Source organism: Canis aureus, chromosome 28 (genome assembly GCF_053574225.1).
Source record: "Canis aureus isolate CA01 chromosome 28, VMU_Caureus_v.1.0, whole genome shotgun sequence".
NCBI lineage: Eukaryota > Metazoa > Chordata > Mammalia > Carnivora > Canidae > Canis > Canis aureus.
The window spans coordinates 29,843,687-29,868,253 of NC_135638.1; the positions used below are offsets into that span (position 1 = coordinate 29,843,687).

At 39.8% G+C, this 24,567-nt stretch overlaps 1 protein-coding gene across 13 annotated transcripts in view; it reads left to right on the forward strand.

The window, feature by feature from the left end:
• The first annotated feature begins 396 nt into the window (after window positions 1–396).
• ASPH (aspartate beta-hydroxylase) overlaps window positions 397–24,567 on the forward strand; it is a 212,352-nt gene continuing 188,181 nt past the window's right edge. For 9 of the 13 annotated variants that reach the window (XM_077876822.1, XM_077876824.1, XM_077876829.1 and 6 more), the window contains exon 1: window positions 585–765. In XM_077876822.1, coding sequence (XP_077732948.1) covers window positions 600–765 — 166 coding nt within the window. In that variant the 5' untranslated portion in view covers window positions 585–599. Of the gene's footprint in view, window positions 766–24,567 lie in introns of all 13 variants that reach the window. The other 4 variants (XM_077876837.1, XM_077876834.1, XM_077876835.1 and 1 more) reach the window with 4 other exon arrangements.

Sequence of the window (24,567 nt, forward strand, 5' to 3'; positions counted from 1 at the left end):
TCCCCCGAGCCAGGCCCGCAGGCCCCGCGCTCCGTGCGAACCGCCCACGTGTCCGCCGGCCCCGCCCCCGCGCCCCGCCCCAGCCACCCGGGGCGCCCCGGCTCCGCCAACGCTCGCGAGAGCCCTCTTGGCTTCCACGTTTGCCACGTTCCCAAGGACCGAGACAGACTGGAAAAGTCGACGGCGGCTCGCGCTCACAGGCGGCCGCGGCTCGCCCCGAACAGCCCCGAGTCCGCAGGGGGGCGGGGAAGCACGGCAGGGCTCCGCCCCCTCTCGGGGCCGTTGTGATTGGCCCCCCTCCCGTCACTCAGCCTTCCGTGGGCGGGGGGAGGCGGGGCTCGGGCGGGAAGGGGCGTGGCCGAGGGGCCTGCGGGCCGCGCGCTCTCGCCCGGGGAGGGAGTCGCGGGTTCGGCGCACGCCAGGCCTGGGCGCGCGCAGCCGGCACGCGGGCGAAAGTCCTCGGAGGCGCGGCGGGCGGAGCCGAGACCCAGGCGCTGCTGCAGGAGCGCGGCCCGCACCCGCCGCAGCGCCCGCCGCCGACAGCGCCCCCCGGCCCCGCGAGGGAGCCCCCGGCCCTCGCCGCCCCAGTCGTGCGCGCCATGGCCCCGCGCAAGAACGCCAAGGGCGGCGGCGGCGGCAGCAGCAGCAGCGGCTCGGGCAGCGGCAGCGGCAGCGGCAGCGGCAGCGGCGGCAGCAGCAGCTCGGGCAGCGGCAGCGCGGGCGCGGGCACCAGCGGCGGCAGCAGCAGCCCCGGGGCGCGGAGAGGTCAGGGCAGCGCCGAGGCGGGGGCGTGGGGCCGGGCGGCGGGACCGGCGCGGGCGTCCCCGGGGGGAGCCCGCCGCGCATCCCCTCCGCCGTCCCTCCGCCCGCCCTCCGCCCGCCGCGTCGCTCCTCCTTGGGGCGCGGGGCGGAGGCCGCGCTCGGTGGGCCCGGGGGGCGCACCGCGGGGCCGGGCGGAGCTGGGTGCGCGGCCTTGGGTTGGTCGCACGGGGCCCTTCCCGGCTGACCCCTCGCCCCAGGGCGGGCCCGCGGGCAGGGGTAGGCATCGACCCTTTCCTGGCTTCGCGAGGAGTCGGAGACGGGCGGGAGTAAGGGAACCAGTTTACCTTTGCCTTGCATGTTTTGGGGACTTTGGAAAAGAGCCAGAGCCGGAGAAAATAAGTTCCTGCCAAACCAGCAGCTTTTAAGAGCAACTCAAAGGATACTGTCCTGTGTGTGTGTGTGTGTGTGAGAGAGTTGGGGGTGTGTGCTGTGAATGTTCTTGGAAATTATTTTAAATATTTTTGCTTCTAGGTAGCTTTCTTAACATGCGTTGTAGTTGCCTTGGAAGTCTCGTAGAGTATCATAGAATACTGGGTGAACTTCTCTTTTTTTTTTCACTCTGTCTTTAACAAATGTGTTGGATAGTCACCTTTTTCCTCCATGTGCTTACCCAGCAAAAGAGAACAGTGCAGATGTTTTAAATCTGTTTCATCTCATATTTCAGTGGTTCTCAGTTTCTTTTATACTTCCTTTGACTCATTTAGAATGTTGAAACTGCAATACACATGTGTATGAATGTGAGCTGTAGTTTTTCCTTTTTGAAAACCTCGTTTTGAAATGGTTTAGGCTTTTTGTTTCCTGAAGTCTACAAGGAATCATGTCATAGATGAAGGAAATCAATCAGGTAACTGCAGTCATACTTCAAATAACTATTTTAAATAAGCGCTTATCACCATAAGAAAGTATCTTATTTTCCTGTGTATTGTCTTCCTGTCTTACCCCCTCTTCTTGTTCATTCCTCTCGCCAACTCCTAGAGTAGTCCTGGACTTAATAGGTGCTCAATAAATATTTGATTAATGAGTGAATGCATACACTTAAATGGCAAACGTAGCATAATTAAAGTCATTGCACAAATTTACATTCTCAGAGTTAATATTGGTATTGTAAACGGACAAAGATACACATTATTTGAAATTCAAAGAAAGCATATTAGTTCATCTTTGACATAAGTAAAAGTTTGTGTTCCTTTGTCACTTGTCCTTAAATGCCAGTTGCTTAAACAGGCAGAAGAGTGGATGAACCATCTCCCACGGCTTTGGCTACCCTTTTAAACGTTTCTAAATGAGAAGATCCTAAACACTCAAGCTGGGAAAACTGATGAACGAGACCATTAATTGTGCGTGTTAACTGTTGTCAGAGGTTTTCTGTAACTATTTATAAGTGAAGCACATCTTTGCTCCATTTTATTCTTTGTACTCCTGGGCAGAAGAGGGCTGATTGCATCTGAGGAAGTCACTGTATATATATATATATATGTGTGTGTGTGTATATATATATATATGGTTCAAATTAGTACAGGGAAATGTATATTCTCATTGCTACTAGTTCAAAAATTGAACCAGTTTTAACAGGTAGGTAATAAATTTAGGAAATGTTAGGACCTAAATTAATGTATTCTGACTCTCATATTCAGATATTTTGTTGCCACCCCTGTTTGTGTTTGAGGATCTGTAGCCTTTTAAGCATTGTTCACACGGATTGCATAATTGTCATGAAAATACATGGTATGTAAAGAGAATATGTAAAAGAGGAAAGTATGTTACAAAAACAAAACGCAAAACATTTAAAGAGTTGGAGTCTTGCATGTTACATAACGAGTAGTCTTTTCCCATAGCCCTTCTGTGTAGTAAATACTGAGTTCTGACTGTGTGCCAAGTAGGAGGCACTGGAGATGGAAACGGTTCTTCAGTCTTAAACAGGTACACCACAGTGTGAAAGTGTGATTCTATTTATATGGTTTGCTTCTAGCAGGTTATACCTAAAAGATAAAGCCAACTTCCTTTTTGTTGCTATGCTTATTGAGTCATTGAGGTATAGACATTGATTCCCAAACCATTCTCATCTACTAGGGAAATCATAGAAGCTGAAGAAATTTCAGCAGGGGCATTACCAGAAGACCCATTCAGTTCCCTCTAATTTTATAGAGGAGAAAATTAATGCCCAGAAAAGGTGTATAGTTCATTAAAAGTTGTGCGTTAGAAATCCAACTAGTTAATGGAATATCCAAGACTAGAACTCAAATTTCTTGTCACTCATTCATGATGCCATAATACTTGAATTTTAGGTCTTCTAATTTGTAAGATTTTATGGGACTTTTAGAGTTGAAGTAGATTATTTCTTTCCTTCTGTAGATTATCTCTTCCTTTCTAGTTCTGTCTATGGCATACTACACCAAATTATTTAAGAAAGTATGCTTTTTTTCATGCTATCAATTAAATTTGACTAGAATTATGTTTGAAATAGCACATATGAAAATCTTAGTTTGAGAAGAGTATGGGCTCAAATGGTAAGTTTTTTTGAGATGTTTTGCGTCAACAGTCTGAAGTTGATGATGATACTGGTCACATTAAACATGATTTGTTAAATTTTTGTGTAGAATTATGAGGGGGGATGGACTCAGTCCTTTGAGAGAAAAAGTGAATAACTGGCTTTCTTTTATCTTGGTGATCATTTTGTTGAAAAGCGATGTTTAGAATTAAGGGACTTAAACAGTGGTGTTTTTTTAAAGCAAGTGTCTGCTTTTCACTTAAGTCTTCAACTTAAATTGAGAATCAATAAAATATCTAATTTCATACAGAACTCAGTTTTACCTTTTCAGTTTTACTCTTTAAAACATAAAAGAAACATGAGTAAATTGGACACTTAGCTTTTAACTTGCATGTAAAAATCTAACTTGCATGGCCAGGTGGGGCCAGGGGAAACTTATTTCAGATGTATTGATTGGAAAGTTTCAAGGATCATGGTGGTCCTTTGGGCTTAGCTTGTAGTTTACAGACACTACTACACTACAGATGCTACTGGAGCACACTGTTTTTAATATCATGAAAATAGGCAACTTTGTGTCAGGGATACTTATCTCCTAAGTCTAAGTCCTAGGTATGTGTAATGTTTTTGTTTCTTTAGCTTTTCCCTTTTGAGGATCATGAAGTCTTTCCCTGTAGCTTCTAACCGGCTACAGGTATGTAAACATCTGTTGGTCTCATAGTGTCAGGCTACTATATTACCCTTTACCAGTAGGTGTCACTGTAGAATACTGTTTGCTTTTTCAGTTTGAAGTTTCGGATTATATAATACCACTTTGTTTTTTATTTAGTCAGTTCTGTACATACTCAGAACTGTGGATGGACAGCTGCTTAAAAACTCTTAGGCATTGCTCTCAAGGACTAACAGCACATTTTGAAATGTAGTAGTAAGAGTTTGTCCCTAGCAGCCTTATTTGTTGAGCTTATCTTATTTAGGATTAAATGCCTTCGTGTAGTATCTGTAAAATATGTTCACAGATTCATCTGGTGGATACTAATCATTTAGAAATTTGTTCTTTCTTTCTACTTTCAGTATGTCTTAGACTACTTACTAACAGATAAACTGCTGATTGCATTCTGGCTCTCTTGATGCAGAGGCCTTGGTGAAATTACCTTTCTTTATCGATAGACTCTCAGTTGCTTAATCCCGTGGTAGTCATTCTAGTGTGAGAAGGTAGGATGAAAGCTCCAAGAACCGTGTGCTGTTTTGTGTTCAGTCAAACAGCATTTTGTCCAGCCTGACCAGACCATATGAAACCAAGTACTAAAAACTGTTCTGAGGGAATTCTGGAACACATTTTAAAAAGACCAAACATATTAACCTGTAGGAAGTAAAAGGAAGGGCTTGTATTTTAGTCTTCTTTAAAATCATGTGTGGCAAAGAGAGTACAAGAAAAGGAAAAGTTTTCCTTTTCAGCTAATTAGCAACAAGATAACTTGGATAAAGGCTCATGTGGACTATTTACCTTATTTTTAGTCAGTACAGAAATTTAACCCCTGAGCTCTCCAGTCCCAGTAGAATACCCCCCCCCCCCATGGAATGTACCTTGGGAGTCTGTTGACCTGGATTCATATCCATTTAAGAACTGTGTAGCAAGTCTCTCAGAACCTCTTATCCCAGTCTCTCCAAATGGGAAGAATTCTTCTCTCATTTCATAATTGGGATAGCCCTCAAACCAATTTTCTATGCCTTTGTGTTTTTCAGATATATTCGTTAAAGTTTCTCTAATGGTAAGGTTGAGAACAAAACTTGGGAGAACATAAGGCTGCAGAACTAATTAGGTCATTGTATGCTTGACATTATTTTTGGGATTTAAAAAGAAATCATTTTCTATTATGTTCTTTTGGTGTAGTGTTTTAAGTGAAATGGCTGCTCTAGCGGTAGTGCTTATACTGTGGCTTTGAGAATCACTTGACACAGTTTTGTTCACCTCTTAGGGTGAAAGTATACCATTTGTACATCAGCCTTCAAATTGCTGATTTACTCTCTAATCCCGTAGAGATCTGTTATATTATTTTATTTTACTAGAGCTTGGATACATTTTAGTTTCTTGATGCTACTGGAGCACACTGTTTTTAATATCATGAAAATAGGCAACTTTGTGTCAGGGATACTTATCTCCTAAGTCTAACTCCTTAGACTCCTAGATGCAACACATTTTTTAAATTAACTGACCTTTAATTAAACCTGAGGGTACATAGAACCCATCTACAATTTACGTAATCTCTGGGGAAAGTGTCAGTTACTGGTTGGGAGATGTGGACGTGCTTGGGTTCCCTCATGTTTCAATAAATGCTGCCCCAGGATCCATTCAGCACTGCATGCATGGCTGAAAGTCTGTCTGTGTGGATGCATGTCTGGTTGTGTCCTATAGTTCTGGCGATTTCTGCTAGAAAACTAGATGTTCAGTTCTTTCTTCTCTATATGCCAGCTGTAGGGGTATATTCTGGAGTCCCATGCTTTAACCTTTCTCTTTCTCCTGATGGTGTGGGGAGCCAAGACGGTATGTTCTTGTCATTCGTTGTTTATTTTTTAAAAAATGTTACTCTCCTTAAATGGGAGAGCCTCAGGCATTCCGTCTGCATTTGATACTTGCTTTTCAAGGATGTGTCGTAGCTACCTTTGGCTGATGCAGTTATTTTTTAATGGCAAATCCCTGAATGCAGTTTAGTTCTGATCAAATTGATGATGCTTGAGGACAGATTGCTGTAGATAACCTGTTAGACTCAAAGGGAAATTTGAACTTACTTGGTGAATAAATTTTTTTTTCTGAAGATTTTACTTATTTATTCATGAGAGACTCACACACAGAGGCAGAGAGACACAGGCAGAGGGAGAAGCAGGCTCCCTGTAGGGAGCCCGACAGGGGACTCGATCCGGGGTCTCCAGGATCACGCCCTGGGCCGAAGGCAGGTGCTAAGCCATGGAGCCACCCAGGGATCCCTAAATCTTAAAAAAAAAAAAAAAAAAAAAGGTTGCGTAAGGACTTTTGAAGGGTTTGGGCTGTTCTCTGGCCCCCTGTGAGATCCAGGTGGTTTGTCCAGTCATTTTGGCTGTAGTATAACTGTCATCATCTGCCGTAGATGCTCTCGGTGCTCTAAGGCAGATAGGGTTAGTGAATTAAGTGGGGACGGGGCAGCGGTGGAGGGGTGTCCAGTTATAGCAGAGTGGAAGGCACTATTGCAGTACTTGGAGATTTGCCAGCACTTCTCTCCCACATATGTGCCTGCACATTTAACCCAGTGATTCATTTTGTATGGAAGCCAGCAAGCATCAGTCTTTATTTTAAAGTGAAAGAATATTGTTTGATAAAATGATTTAATTCCATAACCTGTAGGGGTAGACTCGGAGCTATTTTGATGTTATACTCTGTCTCTAACTTCTGTTTCTTGTTTATTGTATCACTACTATACACAATTCCTTTCCCTCCCTCCAATTTTTCACCCTGTTTTAAATTTCACTTTCCTTGAAAAGATATACTGGAAAGCCCTTTTGGTCTTTTTTTTTTTTTTTTTTTTCCCCCTTTTGGTCTTAACGTCCACGTGTAAATTTTATTTAGGAGCAGTTAACTTTTTTTCTTACGTTAAAATAAAAATCTGTGTTGTAATGTTTGTCGAAAGAATATCTAGCATTCAACTTCACTTTTCCATTCTTTGAATTGAGTGAATTTGAATGATTGTCACTTTGAGTTTTACAAATTAATTCATGCTTTTTCTCAGTGAGCTCTCTCTCTAGCTTCTGGAATATACAGATTTCTATGTAGTGTTCTTTAAAACTCTGTTTCCCTGAAATATTGCATTTTTAAGATCTATCCACTGTCCAGGTGAAGAAATAAAATGTCACCAAATTCTTGGTTTCTCCTCTCCTTTGTTATCCATTCCCAGCCACTCTTATAGGTTTTGTGATAATTATGCTCTTGCATTTCTTTATAACATAAAATGTTTAGATACCCAAATAACATGTTATATATTGTCATGTCACACATTATATACTAGGTTTCCATTTGTGTAAACATACCTGTTGTTAAAAGCCGTGTAGATGAAGACAGCTCAGGAAGTGTGTGTGTGTGTGTGTGTATGTATATATACATACATCTATATATCTATATCTATATCTACATCTACATATCTTTGTTTAGCACACACGACGGGCTTTGTGACTAGGCTAATACGTGGCATACTAGCTTGATGCCATTTGTTTGGGATTCCACCAGATTTGGCTCTATGTTTTCATATATATAGCTCCTCCCGGTATGAATGCGCCACTTTTTGTTTAGCCATGCTGCCATCAACAACCACTTGGCTTGTTTTGTTTTCTTCTTTCAAATACTGCTGCTCTGAACATTCTTGTAGCTACCCTTCCCCTCGTGTACATATCTGAGGGCTTTTCTACTTGGGATTGTTGGTTATGAAAATGAGCGTATTCAACTTGACTTTCTGCTGCCATCTAAGTGGGAGTATTAGGTTTACGCACCCACTCATGCAGGATACAGCGCCTTTTTGCTGTAACCACATTACCAACACTTGGTAAGTTTTAATATTCGCCAGTTTAGTGGGTGTGATGTCGTTATCTTGTGGTTTCAACTTGCATTTACTTGATCAACAGTGAGATTACTCCTGAGAATAACCATTTATGTTTCCTTTTCTGTGAATTGCGTGATCATAGAATGTGTCTGTTTTTCTGGTGTGTGGTTGTTAGTTGTTTTATTTTGTTTTGATTTGTAGAATTTCTTTTCTATATCCTGAACCTTTTGATTATTTCTAAGGTGAAAGGCTTCTCCCAATCTGATTATGTAGTCTTGTCATTTGCTCTAGTATATTTAGTTGAAGAGAATTTTCGGATTTTAACATATTAATATTGTAATTTTTATTTTGTGGTTTGTAGTTTTGTGCTTTAAGACATCCTTTCTAAAACAGATTGTAAAACATTCTCTTATTTTCAAATATTGTAAATTTTATCTTTTCACATGGAGATCTCTAAACTTCCAAGTGTAGATTTTATTGTATATATTGTAAGGCGGAGATCTAATTCAATATTTTTAAAAGACAGGTGATGAAAACATCTTGTACCTTCAGGCAAAGGGTCTTCTTTCTTTGCGAGTCTGCAGTGTCATGTATTGTGTATAAATCTGTGTGGCTCTGTTTTATTCCAATAATGTAGGAGCAATACCTCATTGAGTCACTCCACTCGATAGTATATCTGATCGGGCAAGTCCTCTACCTTGTCTCTTTACCATTGTCCTTGCTGTTTTTGGCCCTTTCCGTGTGCATGACTGTATCATTGAGCATGTGCTTATAGTGTAAATTTCATTAGAAGTGTTTCAGGATTTTGACTGGAATTGAATTTACAGCACAGTTTAGGACAATAAAACCAGGTCTTCTTCCATTTGAACAGAGTATAATTTTCCTATTTATTTAAGTCTTATCATTATTTTTTATAATTTTATCCAAAAGTTATACACATCTTTTATTGCATTTAGCCTGGGTACTTCATGTATTTATATTTTTAAACTAATATTTGATCATGACAAATTTAGAGTATGTACCCAAGTTAGAAAAATTGTATAATGACCCTACCACCTAGATTTTACAGTGGTTCATATTTAATATATTTGCTTTATATCATATCAATTAATCTGTTTTTTATGCATTTCAGAGTGAGTCGTAGTAGTATACCTCACTCCTAAATATTCACGCGTGTCTGACATGAACTAGAGCTCAACATGGTTTTTGCACCTCCTGAGGTAATGTTTGCATACAATGAGTTGCACAAATCTTAGTGTATTATTTTCAAATAGTCTTTATAAATGTTTACATCTGTGCAATCCAAACAACCTGTTCAGATAAATAATATGTTTATCACCTCAGAAAACTCAAGTCCGTTCCTTGCCGCCACCTTTGCCTTCAGAGGCAACTGTACTAAATATTTTCACCATACATTGGTATTATCTGTTCTGGAACTTTATTTTGTAAGAACTTTTTGTTTAGGTTTTCTTTGAGTCAGCATATTTTTGAGGTTCATCCATGTTGCGTGTATGAATGTCTTGTTGTGTTTATTGCCAAGTCATCCATTGTGTGACCAGAGCATAATATGTTTCTCTTTTCTTTTACTGATGGACACTTGGGCTATTCCTAGTTTGGACTATTCTGAAGAACATTCTATGAATATTGTAATATTATATTGAAGATTTCATATTTTTTAGATGTATGTTTTCATTTCTCTGAGTAAATACCTAGGAGAAGAATTAGAGTTATAAGGTAGGTGTTTGTTTAGTTTCATAAAAGAACTGCCAAATTATTTTCCAGAGTAGTTGTACGATATATTTGACACTCCTACCAACTGCGTGTGGGAATTCTAGTTGTTCTGCATCTGTACCAACATTTGGTGTTGTCAGTCTTAATTTTAGCCATTCTGGTGGGTGTCAGTGGCTTCTCATTGTCGTTTAAAATTACATTTCCCTGAGGATTAGTGATGTCATGTGCTTTTTCTTGTGCTTATTGGTCATATACATTATCTTCTTTGGCAAAGTTTCTTTCCATTTACCTCTTTTGCCTATTTTTTATTGCCTTTTTTTTTTTTTTTTTGGTCTTTTTATTAATGAGTTGTAGCTTTTATATATCGCAGATAGAAGTTCAGATATATGTATTGCAAATACATTTCAGATGTATCAAATACATGTATTTGCAATACATTTCAGATGTATGTGTTGCAAATAATTTCTTCCAGTCTATAGCTTACCTTCTTAAATAGTATCTTTGGAAGAGCAATTATTTTTATATTGATGTCTTCTTCATTTTTAATGGTTTTTGTTCTCTTTATCTTGTCGAAGAAACTTTGCCTATTTTCTTTTTTTTTTCCTATTTTCAAGTTATAAAGCTATCCTGTCTGTCTTTCTTTTCTTTTCTTTTCTTTTCTTTTCTTTTCTTTTCTTTTCTTTTCTTTTGAGAGGGCAAGAGCATGAGCATGAGCTAGGGTTAGGGGTTTGGTGCAGAGGGAGAGAGACAATCTTAAGCAGGCTCTATGCCCAGCTTGGAGCCTGTCTTGGGGCTTGATCTCATGACCCTGAGATCATGACTTGAGCTGAAATCAAGATTTTTTTTTTTTTTTTTTTTTTGAAATCAAGATTTGGATGCCTAACCAACTAAGATACCCAGGCCCCCCTAAATATTAAATATCTTTAAATTCGAGTTATATTTTGGACAGAATTTTTTCTGAGTTTATTGAAGTAAAAAGTCTTTACAAATAGACTGGATATTCTAATACCTGTGAGACGGTAAATGATTTGATACTCGTAATTTAGTTGGGCTGACTTGGTATGGTGCCCATTTTCCTCCTTAAGTAGTAATGATTAGCCCTGGATACATTACTTCATTCAAAACTGAACTGATTCTTTTCATGAGTAGTATATAATACTTATTTTCTGGAACTTTCAAGTAAATTTGATTATTTTATAGGCTTTAACTATTCAGTACATTTAGTTATAACCAGTAAATATACCTGGAGGTCTAGGGTACCTGATGCAGATCTGAGATACAGTTACTGATGGGCTCTGTGTCTCATACGGAGGTACTGGTAGATTTATATGCCAAACATTTATGTGCCTCGTGTTTCCATTTCTCTTGTATTCTGTAAGATTATACAGATAGGACATTTTTAAGGTGAAATTCATGTACATGAAGGTGCAAGCTCATAGCAACTTTTTATTTTTTCTTCTAGAGGTAGTACAGTATTTGTGCTAATTCCCCAGGCTACCTTTTCAGAATTCTCTTGTAATCAATGAGACATTTAAGATGACTGAATAAGGATAAATTAAGGTTCGGTAGCTCAGTTCAATACTGATTTGGAAGAAATTACATGTTTTCGAGATATTCCTCCTCACTTGGCCCCTCAACAATGTCTTGTAGTCCTTCCATATGTTGTTATTTGATGTTTACCCATGTTTTCAGTGCTAGGTATTTAAATGTTCAACTCCTTGAGCTCAATGCCTTAGTACTTCCAATTCCATTTTGACATGACTTCCTCCCATTGTGTGGAGAAATCAGGGGTATCCTTAAGTCTCGCACCTCAGAGTGCCTGGGTGGCTCAGTTGGTTGAGTGGCCAACTCTTTTGATTTCAGCTCAGGTCATGATCTCAGCGCCCTGGGGTTGAGCCCCAAGTTGGGCTCTGTGCTTAGTGAGGAGTTTGCTTGAGGATTCTCTCTTTCCCTCTCCCTTAGGCCCTCCCTCCACTCTCTCTAAATAAATAAAGAAAGAAACAAATCTTTAATAAAAGTCTGTCATCTCTTGCATGATGGGTGGGGTTTGGCCTCTGAGGTGCATGACATTGGGAGCCAACTGACGTAAGGCCAGTTTATACCCCTTAACCCCCGAGTGGAGAGAGAGAGGTCTGGGACATGGGATGGCTGCAGAAGCTTGGTACAGTTGAGAATCTTGGCAAGATATTGTTCTAATTGGCACATGAGAGAAAGCAAAAACTGAGCTCATGAAGTGGATCTTTAATGTGTAGTTTAGTACAGCCCCTTTTCTTTCTTTAGACTGAGGAGGAGGCCCAGTAGGGTGTAGGGTGTACCACAGATAGAAGGAATTTAAAATCTTGGCAGTCACAGCTCTTACAGACCTCTGGGCCCCCACCTACCTACGAGAAAAGCAAAGGCTGGGACAGGAGCTTTTGTCCCCTCACTGTTGTGTCCAAACCTCGTCCTCACAGACCTGAGCCATCACTTACCTACCCCTGAGGAGGAGCCATCACTTACCTACCTCTCCTTCTCTACCCCTTCCCAGAGCCTATTCCTCTTTCTTTAGTTTTTCTCATTTAATGAGAAACAAAACAGAACACAAAACCTCCTTCTACTCTGTAGAAGGTATCCTCTACCCAGCCAAATATCACAAATGAGTAATATGGGCTCCTTTTCTTCTCTGCTTCCCTTTAGGTCTTTCTAGTCAGAGTCAGCAGAGACTACATTAACCCCAGATCTGCTGGGCTCTTGTTCCTTTTCTTGATCTGCTCCCTGAAGGATCCTCTTCCCCAAGGTTCTCTGCTAGGTCCTGCTCTAGTCCCATGCCGCATGCTCTCCATAACTTTAGCTACTGTCTGTTGATAGCTTCCAGTACTTGGTGCTCCTGAGCTATAAACGTATCTGGTAACAATAATGGCAGAGCACAAACCTAGCTGCCACTTAGCGAGTTGTCCTTACTGTATGTCAAGCCTTGTGTGCTTCTTCAGCTTAGCATTTAGTTCTCATACTGATTCTCTAGCTCCTCATTTTGTAGGTGAAGAATTGGAAGATTAATTTGTCAAAGATCATAAAGCTAGTAACAGTGAGAACTGGAGTTGGGATTCCAGTTCTGACTGTAAAGCTCCTTCAGTTGAACACTTTAGATCCTTTAGGTGTTGCTTAGATCACTCCTAACTGGCTCTATTTCATCCCTCTGTCAAAGCTATCTTTATAAAGTAGAAAGTAGGTCATGCCCCTTCCTTATTTGAAAACCTCAAGTGGTTCCTCAAGTACTTGAGACAGTTTAAATTCTGTAGCATGATCTAAGGAACACTTCAGGGTCGTGCCCCTCTTACCCTTTCTAGCCATTCTTTGACTCCCTCTCTCTGTTTATACTAATAAGCTGTATTCAGTCAGTTTCTGTACTCTCTGAATGTACACATGCTGTTTCTTCTAGGACAGTTCCTCACTTTGCCTTTCCCTGCGTGACTCCTAAATATCCTTTACAGTTTAGCTCCTTCATTAGTCCTCCTGGCTCTCCCATACCCTGGGCTTCGTAACCCCTAGGCTCCCAAGCATGAGGTTCCGTAGCACTGTCCACATATCACTACTTTAGCATCTTCATTCATTTATTAGTTGCTTCAGCAGATGAAAGTGTGACCCAATCAGATCTCACACAACAAAATGGCAGACTGGACCGGACCTGAGTACTAGCTTTGTCGCTCATGGTTGACCTTCAGTAAATCATCACACCTGTCTTAACATCTTTAACTTTTCTCCATCTTTAAAATAAGGAGATCAGTATTTGCATCATAGTCACAAAGATTGACTACAAACTGTCACATAGTAAGCATTTCATTAATACAGTTATTGAATGTGGTGATAGTGATATTCCCATGAACAAAGCAGACATTTTGTTTTGGACTGTAGTGATCTGTGGCCTTCCATTCTTGCTTGACTGTAAGGGCGGCACTTGTGTTAGGAACAGATCCCTGACTCAAACTTCCATAAACAGTTAGGAATTTACTCCATTTAAAAAGATGCGGTATGATCATTCCAGATATGGTATGATCAGTGGCTTGAAATATCTTCAGGGACTTGTGTTCCTTCTGCTTCTCTGCTCTCTTTCTCAGCATAGGTGTCACTTTGAGATTGGTTCCTCTCCGGGGGGCAAGATGGTAGCCAGTGGCAGTTGGGATTGCATGCCTCCTTGTTCATGTTCATTGGAAGAAGAGGGACTTCTTTTTCTCATCTGCTCAGAGTAAGAGCCCTTGCTTCCTACTGGTTTAGACTGGCTGAGGCCTGCCTGTCTCACCAGTCATTGGCTGTAGAGGGATTACCATGAGGGTTTGTTTGTTTGTTTATTTATTTATTTTACCATCAGGGTTTAGATCAGGGGTCAGCATTGCCATCATACAATCTCCCTTGCAACCACCCAGCTCTGCTACTATAGCATGAAGCAGCCACAGACAGAAGTGTAAGCAGACAAATTTAACTGGGTTCCAATAAAACTTTATTCATGGACACAGATATTGGGATTTCATATATCTTTCTCCTGTTACTAAGTTTCTGTCTTTGATTTTTTTTTTTTCACTTGATCTGAAAGGTGAGAACATTCATAAGCTCATGGTCCACACAAAAGTGGGAGGTTGTAATTTGCTCACTGTGGTCTAGAATAAGTGCTAGGGTGAAGAGAGTTACTTTTAATGTTTCTATAGGCAAACATGTTTTGTTTTCTTTTTATCTCTAGTGCTTAAGTGATTGACATAGTAAGTACTCAGTAAATATTGGAATGAACAAATATGGTAAAAGTCTTCCTTCTAGTTAATCAAAAGGGCACTGAGATTAGAAGTGTTTTTATATATTCCATACTGCCTTAAATGTAGTAAGTGCTCAGATATTATGCATTACATGAGTGGATTTTTTTTTTTTCCAGGTTGATGTTATGGGCAAGAAAGCAGATTTTAAAAAATTCTTATTGATGTTGTTTAAATGTTGGAGCTAAAGAAATAAAGAGCAAAATTATTAGGGGTGTGAGTACTTTGTTGATGTGGAGAATCACTTAAATAGGTCAGGTCCTTTAATAGGTCCTATTTAGGCACCATGCTAATAATTTCCAGACAGTAATAGCTATCTCCATGGAAGCTGTTCTTGTTGGCAATTAGTATATTCAGATGGGGAAAAAGGTTCAGCAGAAATAGCCATTTTATTTGTTTTGTATTTTGTGAAATCATAAAAGCTCTGCCTACTTTGTAAGAATTGATTTTCCTATTACTTTATTTTTAGATATGACTCAAATATAGGCCAGAAGTATTTATGTGAACGATAAAATTCTAAATTTTTGTTTCCTTCTTTTTTTTTTTTTTTTGGCTTTCAAAATAACTTTCTAAGAATTATGACTATTTCCTGCTTAATTTAAGATAAGATTTTGTCAGTTTGGGGGCATCTGGGTGGCTCAGTTGATTAAACCTCCCACTCTTGGTTTCAGCTCAGATCTTGATCTCAGGGTTGTGAGATTGAGCCTCACCTCAGGCTCAGTGTGGAGTCTGCTTTAGGTTCTCTCTTCCTCTCCCTCTGCCCATTCTGTTTATGCTCTCTCAGATAAATGTATCTTTAAAAAAAAGATAAGGTTTTGTCAGTTATTTAAAAGATTTTATTTATTTCAAAGAGAGAGTGCATGCACGCACAAGCAGGGAGAAAGGCAGAGGGAGAAACAGACTCCCTGCCGAGCAGGGAGCCTGACTTGGGGCAGTCCCCAGAGCTCCAGGGTCACAACCAGAGCTGAATGCAGATACTCTCAAAGGACTGAGCCACCCAGGCACCCCAAGGTGTTATCAGTTTTGATTAAAAAAATAAAAAAATATTAACTGAACCATGCTAACATATATAAAGAGGATTTTGGAACAGATTGTACCTTAGAATGCTTTATCTTTAAAATTCAAGATTATGATTCTTCTCGAGTGATTATTTTTAGCCACATGGGATGGACGCCCTAATATAGTATTTTAGTAAAGTGAATTTTAGTTTTATTTTCATTTGATTTTTCTCCTCCACTGGGGCTGTAAGCTAAGTGGCGCCTCTTGTTCCCTGCTACAGCATAGGGTAAGGTCTTCAGGTATTTGTTGAATGAATATTCAGATGCATGAAGACTGTGGAAGCCTTTTAAAATTTACCGTCCTGTGATTTTTATTACTTTGTGCCTTAAAATCAGTGTTAGTTCATAGAGCTGAAAGTGCTTTGTTTTGCTGACCTGAATTATGTTGACCAGAAATGTTCCACTTAAGGGCAATAGTTTTATCCAGGATAGTATCAAAAATATTTACCCACTGCTACAGGAGAGGCCCCACCCGGTCAGAAGCACAGTACATGTAAAGCATACCTGTGCTTTCTGCTTAAACATTCATTTCTCTATAACTTACGTAGAGCTTTGAGACTAGCCTTTTTTAGCTAGTCACGTCTTATCGGGGTTATGCTCCTATGGGCCTTCAGCAGCCCACCGGGTTATTCTGGAATATTGCCGAGAGACCAGTGTTTGTTGTAGTACTGGCTGAGTTCAGGACAGTGGGTCCTTGTGACTTTTATTCTGAGTGACCTCAGTTACGGGGACGGGGAGGGGTACATTTGGTGAAGCTGGAGCGGAGGAAGCGGCTGTGGAGGGAGTTTAGAGCAAAACGAGTCAGCGAGAGTCGAGTTGCATGACATCTCTAGACATGTGATGACTTTGAACTGAGGCGGGATCAGGAGGGAATGGACAGACTTGGTGTGTGGGGCAAGGCAGCCAGTTGATGAAGCTGATGGAGTTCTAGCTGTACCTGCCCTGCCATTCCTTTCCCTCACCCAGAACCAGCCTGCTCACCAGCGCTGTGTTGTTTTTAAAATACTCATGTATTTTACACTTGCTTTACCATTTAGATAGGACAAAAAGTAATTTATATATTTAGATTTTTGTGGGAATCCCCTGTAAATTGCCCAATGAAGTGAATGAGGGCTTCCTGTGTTCCAGGCCCCATGCTCAATGGGGAAAGAATACAGCAGTACAGTCTAGCACCAAGCCTTTGGGAATGTCGCTGTTTTGTGGGTTGCGGAGCAGTAAGTATTTGTTGGATGAATGAGCTGTGCATGATCAAGGAGGAGGGAAAGGAAGACTAAAATGAGAATGATCTGAGGCTTTTCAAGACTCAAAACTCCCACTCCAACTAAAGTTTTCAAGGTCATCAACTTCTGAGGAATCAAGAAAATTGGAAGAAATGGCAAAGATACCCGAAAGACAAATGGCCCATTCTTATTAAAGAGAGGTAGATTCAGAGCAACTAAACTGATGTCTCATGACAACCCTAGGCAAATTCTTGGCTTAAAAATTATTTTTAAGTGCATAGAAGAGAAAGCCGTGAAGAGTAGGAGACGCAAACAGGATTACTAAGTGCAAGTTATTCAAAAAGAAAACAACTGATTGTGCATTTTGATAAGCTTTCTAGACTTAGTGGTCCGGCCACAATCTGGGTATTTTTCCTGACTTCACCAAGGTATTTAACACCATCTCTGAAAATCTTTCCCTGTGTGTAAGCTGGCAAAACATGAGTCATATGGTATAGTTTGAATCACAGCTGGACTGGGGAATGGTACCCACAGAGCACTGATTGAATAGGCTACTGTCAACCTGAAGGGAGCCCTGCCCGCTTAACACTTGTTAAATTCATAGGTGGCATCAAACTCTGAGGGGAAGCTAGTGCCCAGAGGGAAAGACACACACTACAAAAGAATGGCCTGGCTGGGAAGGTGGACTTTTAACAGGGTTAGCACGCTTTTGCAAAATGAACTCACCCTTGAGGACAAGCTGAGAGAGACTTGAAGTAGTAGATGTGTTTTTTGTTTGTTTGTTTGCTTGTTTTTTGTTTTGTTTTGTTTTGTTTTAAGGCCTAGTATTTTGTTGGGTTTGGTGGTGTGAATTACTTCTAGTTTCAGAGGGAGTCGCCTGTGTGCTATGACTGATGGAGAATCCCCTTCAGTGATTGTGTTCTTAGCAACCAGAAGGAAGGAGGTGAGAATCCCACTGTGTAGGGTAGGCTGTGCTTGGAATTGTGGTTTCAACTGTGGGGGCTGCTGTTGGGCAGCCAGTTATGGGGGACTGCTCAGAGGAGGAGGAGCTTTCACTGAGGCCATGGCTGAGGTGGTGTGTCAGACATGGTGTGAGGAAGGGAAATGCTGGGGATGGTGAGGCTGGTCTTCAGGGCCCTCCTGGGGGATCTCTCCATTTTCTCAGGTTTGAGCAACTTCTGGGTGGTGGAGAAGTTAGGTTTATTCTCCCAGGTGCATTTGAGGCAAAAGTCTGGGCATCTGGTGGAAAATGTCCAGCAAGCAGGTGGAGGTTTGTGAGCAGAACTTGCATGTAGGAGACATCGAGTAGAGGCAGCTTTCTCTTGGGTTTTTAATAAGTTTGAAACCGGTGGCTGAATTCATGTCCTCTTTATTACCACTTTGTTTAGGACTTGATCCTTAACTTGTTATTACTTCTTTTTCAAAACTAGTTTAATTTGGTTTTTATTTTTATATTTTTCTTTCTGTCTGGAAGCTTTTAAACCCATATAACAGCAAAAAGCTTCATATGGTGAAAGACTTGTATACCCTTTGCTTGGATTTACCAACTGTTAGCACTTTGCATGTTTGCTCTCTCTCTGTGTATATATATCTATCTTCCTTTTTCTCTCTTGTATTTTGGAACTCTGAAAGTAAGCTCTAGTCATCATAGCAGTTTAACTCGCTTAACTGTTTCCCCATGTATCTCCTAAGGACAAGGACGTTCTCATACATGACCACAATAGAGTTATCAAACCCAAGAAGTTATCTAAATACACTCCATATTCAGATTTTTCTAGTGTTTCCAGAAGCATCTTTAGAACTTGGAGCTTTTTTTTGTTTGTTTACTTATCCAGAGTTGAATCATGAATTAACCTTGGAGCTCTTAGCATTTCAGATTTTTGCCCTAACTCTGGAGCTTCTAATTCTTTAGGACTAGAATGGGCCTGGAAATCTGTATTTTCTCAACTTTTTAATATGAAAACATCTCAGCCTTCAAGACAGTTACAAGAAAAGTTCATTTAGAGTTACCAATTGTTAATATTTTGATGCCTTTGCATTCTGTTTCACTACTACAAACACACCATTTTATATATTCATTTTGCTGCTGAACCATTTGAAAGCTAAATTATAGTACTTTACCCCATAATACTTTAAGTCTTCATAACATTCTTCAGCATGTTTTTCCTAAGGACAAGGATATGCTCCAACATAACCACAAAGAAATTATCATGCTTAGGAAATTTAACAATGCTATATAGTACTGTTACTTAACCTAAAGTCCATATTTAAATTTTCCTAATTTATTCTGGTAATGTCCTCTCAGCTGACCCTCCAGCTCACCTTTGAATTCTTGATGTCTATTTTACATACAAATTTTTAAAATTAAACTATATTTTACTCCACAAAGGCTCATAGGTAAGTAAACTAGAGCCTTCTCTCTAAAATGCATTGCTTTTTGTGATTTTTCTAAAGATTTTACCAGGTGTATGGGGTGAAAGTTATAGTAAAGAGAAACTTTCTGATTTCTTTAGTGGTCTGGTAATTTAAATTTGTGAGTCATGAAAAGTTAAGAACAAACATACAAATAAATATACAAGTAAACTAGTTTTTGAAAAAAGTAAAGGGGTTCAAGTATTGATGGGGCTGTTTGATGGCAAAGGAATTAGATTTATTCCATCCAGCTGAATTTGAAAGTAAAAGAACTGGCTTAGAGATTTTTATGTGACTCTTCATAGTTAATGAAAATATTCCTTAAAGTTATCAAAATTTCTCTTGCTTTTACTTGCTGTGGTATTTACCACTAAGTGATGTTTAGTTGACATCATGTCTTTGACCTGGCCTTTGACTTTCTGACCTTCCTTCTCACTGGCACAGAGTTTGAGTCAGTGATAGAACTTCTGTCAGTGATTGTATGTCACAGGTCCAAGTGCTGGAATAGATGTCACATTTCAGAGTGTGAAGCATGGAACCCTGTTAACATTTAAGTTAGATTTTCCAATTTGGTAATACCTAAAAAATAAAATTATGATAACATCAAAGTTAAAAACTTTTACCCATCAAAAGATTCTTTAAGAAAATGAATAGAGGGCAGCCCCGGTGGCCCAGCGGTTTAGTGTCACCTTCAGCCCAGGGTGTGATCCTGGAGACCCGGGATCGAGTCCCATGTCAGGCTCCCTGCATGGAGCCTGCTTCTCCCTCTGCCTGTGTCTCTACCTCTCTCCCTCTCTGTGTCTGTCATGAATAAATAAATAAAATCTTAAAACAAACAAAAAAAAGAAAATGAATAGGAAAGTCACAGCCTGGCAGAAAATTTTGTGACACATAGATCTATTACAAGAGTAGGTGTCAAGGAGGTACAACAATAAAAAAATTTTTTTTAAAAAGCAATACAAAAATAGGCAAAAGATTCGAACAGACAGTTCCCAGGAGGAGATCAATGGCCAATAAGTACATGAAGAAGGTGTTCAAACATTGGTCCTCAGGAGAATGCAGATTAAGCCACAGTAAGATACAACTGCTTACTTGCCAGAATGGCCAATATTAAAAAGACTGACAACACCAAATGTTAGCAAGATCCTAGAACAAAAGAACTCTCATACATTCTCAGTAGGTATATAAAATGGTAGAACCACTTTGGGGAAAAGGTCTGGCAGTTGCTTTTAATACTAAATGTACGTGTGGCCTGTGATCCAGCAATTCCTAGTGATTTAACCCAAGAGAAATGCAGGCAGATATTTCTAATATGCAAGCAATAGTCTTGGGCAGGAATATCCCTAGCAGCTTTGTGTATAACAATCCAAAATGGGAAACAGTCCAGGTTTCTACCAATAGTAGAATGGCCACACTCTGATATACTCTGATATATTTATACAGTGGAATACTACCTAGCAACAGAAAAGAATGAATTGCTACTACAGAGAACATACTTGGCTCTCAGGAACGTAAAGCTAAAGGAGGGAAGCCTTACACAAACAAGCACATATGGTGCCATGCCATTTTTAGAAATTTCAAGAATTTTTTTCACTTAAAGTAAAAAATAGGAAGAAAAACAAAGGGGCTGCCTCTGGGGTTGGGGTTGGGATGGAAGGTGACTGAAGTGACTGGGAAAGGGCCATGAGAGAACTTAGGGGTGGTGTTAATGTATATGTTTTGACAGGAATTTGGGTTATGCAGTGTGTATTTTTGTGAAAACTCAGAGCACACACTTAAAATTACAACATTTCATTTCATGTAATTTTACATTAAAAATGATAAAGAAATATTAAACTGTAGTTTATGATATAGCTCAAGTACTTAGGGGAGGTGAACCAGTGTCTACAATTTATTTTGAGACATACTACCCACATAAAGTAGATTAGTAGTTGGATATAAAAGGATGAATTGACACGCCCTAAGCATTATAAATGTTCATAGTAGAGCTAAGTGATAGTATATGGGTATTCTTTGTAAATTTCTTTCAGCTTTGTGTGTGTTTGAACATAATAAATAAATAATAATAAAACATTGAGAAAATACTTGTTGTTTTTTGAGTCATACCAAGTAGCCATTTTGGGGTGCCAGAATGGTCAAATGCTGGCAGGTTTTCACGGGCTGTCCTAATACATGCATTGCAGCTGTTTTATTTAGCAGTCTTTGTTCAACAGTGCAATGGTGGAAAGCTTCATTTTCTTCCAGTCATTGTGCTTAGTTGGACTAGATTAGTCTGTGGGTGGCAGAGGCTCTTGACCATCTTTGGGACAGATTCCTAAACGTGCCAGTCACTCTGTATTTCTAGTCTGTTGGTTTAAATCAGATCTGATTTTCAGTGCAGAATTTGTCTCCTATTAGCAGTGAGGCAAGAGGGCCTGAAGTGGGGGAAGAGCTCTCCCTATGTGGTCTGCTTTGGGGCAGTATCATCTTGCCTCTTCTATTTTTTTGGCCTGTGATTTTCTAATAATTTGCCTCTAAGACTCATGTGTTTTGCAGTTTACACCTGAATCTACTGTGCTAGGGCTTTTATAAACCCCTCTCCCTTCTCTCCCCATTTACATCTATAGGACACTTTATTATAAATGTTGAATTCTTTTGTCCTAGAAGTGGGAACTGGTGAGGAAGGTTGGCTTTGGAGCTTTTGCTGTCTAAAGGGGTTTAGGTCAAAAAGCCTTTGGGGACATCAAATCAGTTGTGATCATACCTCTTGGCTTTGTGACCTGGTGTCATTGCCTCCCAGTTTGAGGTAAATGAGTGGGACTAGGCTTTTTTTTTTTGTATTACTGTTTTTAGTTTTGAAAAAAAGAACTTTTTGTTTGCTTGAACAGCTTCTCATACCTCAAGAGTTTTTTTTTTTTTTTTAACATTTTATTTATTTATTCATGAGACACACACACACACACACACACAGAGGGGGAGAGACACAGGCAGAGGGAGAAGCAGGCTCCACACAGGGAGCCCAACGTGGGACTCAATCCCGGGACTCCAGGATCACACCCTGGGCCAAAGGCAGGCGCTAAACCTCTGAGCTACCCAGGATCCCCTACCTCAGTTTTTTTTTTTTTTTTTTTCCCTACCTCAGTTTTGAATGGACACCACAACTCCCGTTTTTTTTTTAATACCTTCTGCCACTCCTAGCTCAGCAGTAGACTGATTTTGAACTCCATAATAACTAAACACCACTAATAGTTGTTACCCACATACAGATGATCCATTACCTAAGGAGTGCTTTTTCTTCTAAGTGTTTTCTCCTTCTTGAGTCCTTTGTAGTGAGAACTATAAAGCACTAACTCATTGGACCTAGTGTGAGGAATGAGCTTTTGGAATTCACTGCCATTTATAATATGGTTATAGCATCTCACCAAAGGAGCTTTGGTATGTCACAGATTCATGAGATGGTGGATGGACCTGTGTTCATCCCTGCAGAAGAGAACAGTGGAATCCAGAACACAAACATAGGTGTATGCTAGGACAGTGGTTCCTCAATCTGGGGTTCCAAAGAGTAATAAAGGTTCTAAAAAATAAGAAGGGGCTGATATATGATAGATACAGCTAATATTTCACTTTCCTTTACTCATACTGAAGAAAATGGAAATGACTTTCTCAGTTTTGTTTTCTTAAATTCTAATACAACCCTTGCCACCACTCCTCCAGCCACTTGTGCCTTTTCTATACAGGGTCAGTCAGGAGAGCAGTGTGAGGCATCTGGCTGTGGGGCCAAGTGGGCCTTCTTATGTTCAACATAGTTGTTAGTCACCAAAAATGGATCAGTGAGGAATTTATCTTATACAAAACAATGAAAACTTGGTCATAGACCAGCTTGAGTTCATAACCAGTGTTTGGCAAAACTGGGCTTCTTTCTTATTATTTCTCTTAACTAATGATAGGTCTCTTCCTTTTGCAAATTAATTTTAAGATAATCCCTGGAGATGGAGGAAACTTGAAGTGACGTGACATTTGTGAAACTAAACTATACACCCTTATTTCTAAAGTCTTGGCAGAAAAAGAGTTGACTACTTGGATAATGTCAAGAATTTGAGAGGGAGTTTATGCATTTTAAAAATGTTTGTTGAGTTCTTTCAAGGTGCAAGGCAAATGTACAGTAATGAACAAAGCAGGTTCAGTCCTTAGCTTTATGAAACTTGCATTCTGGAGGAAGACAGAGATTAATAACTAAACACCAATGAAATACCTCTATGAAGAGGTACATACTACTGGGAGAGCATATTAGTAAATGCTGTCACAGGAATGAATATACAATGGGAAAACGTCTCTTCAACAAATCGTGTTGGGAAAAATGGACTTTCTTTCACCATACACAAAAATAGACTCAAAATGGATTAAAGACCTAAATGTGAGACCTGAAACCATGAAAATCCTTGAAGAGAGAACAGGCAATAATTTCTCTGATGTTTCCTGTAGCATCATTTTTCTATGTCTCCTGAGGAAAGGGAAAGAAAAGTAAAAATAAACTTTGGGATTACATCAAAACGAAAAGTTTCTGCATGGTGAAGCAAACAATCTATAGGACTAAAAGGCAGTCTATGAAATGGGAGAGGATATTTGCCAATGATGTATCTGATAAAGGGTTACTATTCAAAATATATAAAGAACTGATTCCACTCAACACCTAAAAACCAAATATTTTAATTAAAAAATGGGCAGAAGTCATGAACAGACTTTTCTCCAAAGAAGACATAACAAATAGCTAATAGACACTTGAAAACATGCTTAACATCATTCGTCATCAGGGAAATGTAAATCAAAACTACAACAAGGCATCACCTCACACCTGTCAGATGCCTAAAATAAAAAAACTCAAGAAACAACAAATGTTGGTGAGGATGTGGAGGAAAAGGAACCATCTTGCCCTATTGGTGGGAATCTAAATTGGCACAGCCACTCTAGGAAATAGTATGAAGGTTCCTCAAAAAATTAAAAATAGAACTACCCTATGATTCAATAATCACACTACTAGATATTTACACTGAAGATACCAAAACACTAATTCAAAGGGATATATGTACTCCAATGTATATTGCATCAGTATTTATAATAGCCAAATTATGGAAGCAGTCCCAAGTGTTCAATCCAATGTTCAAGATGAATGGATAAAGAAGTGGTGTATGTACATAATGGAATATTATTCAGCCATAACAAAGAATGAGATCTTGGCCATTTACAACAACATGCATAGAGCTAGAGAGTAGAATGCTAAGTGAAGTAAGCCAGTCAGAGAAAAACAAATACACATGAGTGATTTCACTCATAAGTCGAATTTAAGAAACAAAACAAACAAGCCAAAGAAAAGAGAGAGAGAGACAAACCAAGAAACAGACTCTCAACTATAGTGAACAAACTGATGGTTTCCAGAGGGGAGGTGGGTGGGGGAAGGGGGATAATGGGAATGGGGATTAAAGAGTATACTTATCATGATGAAAAAAAAATAGTAATAATAAA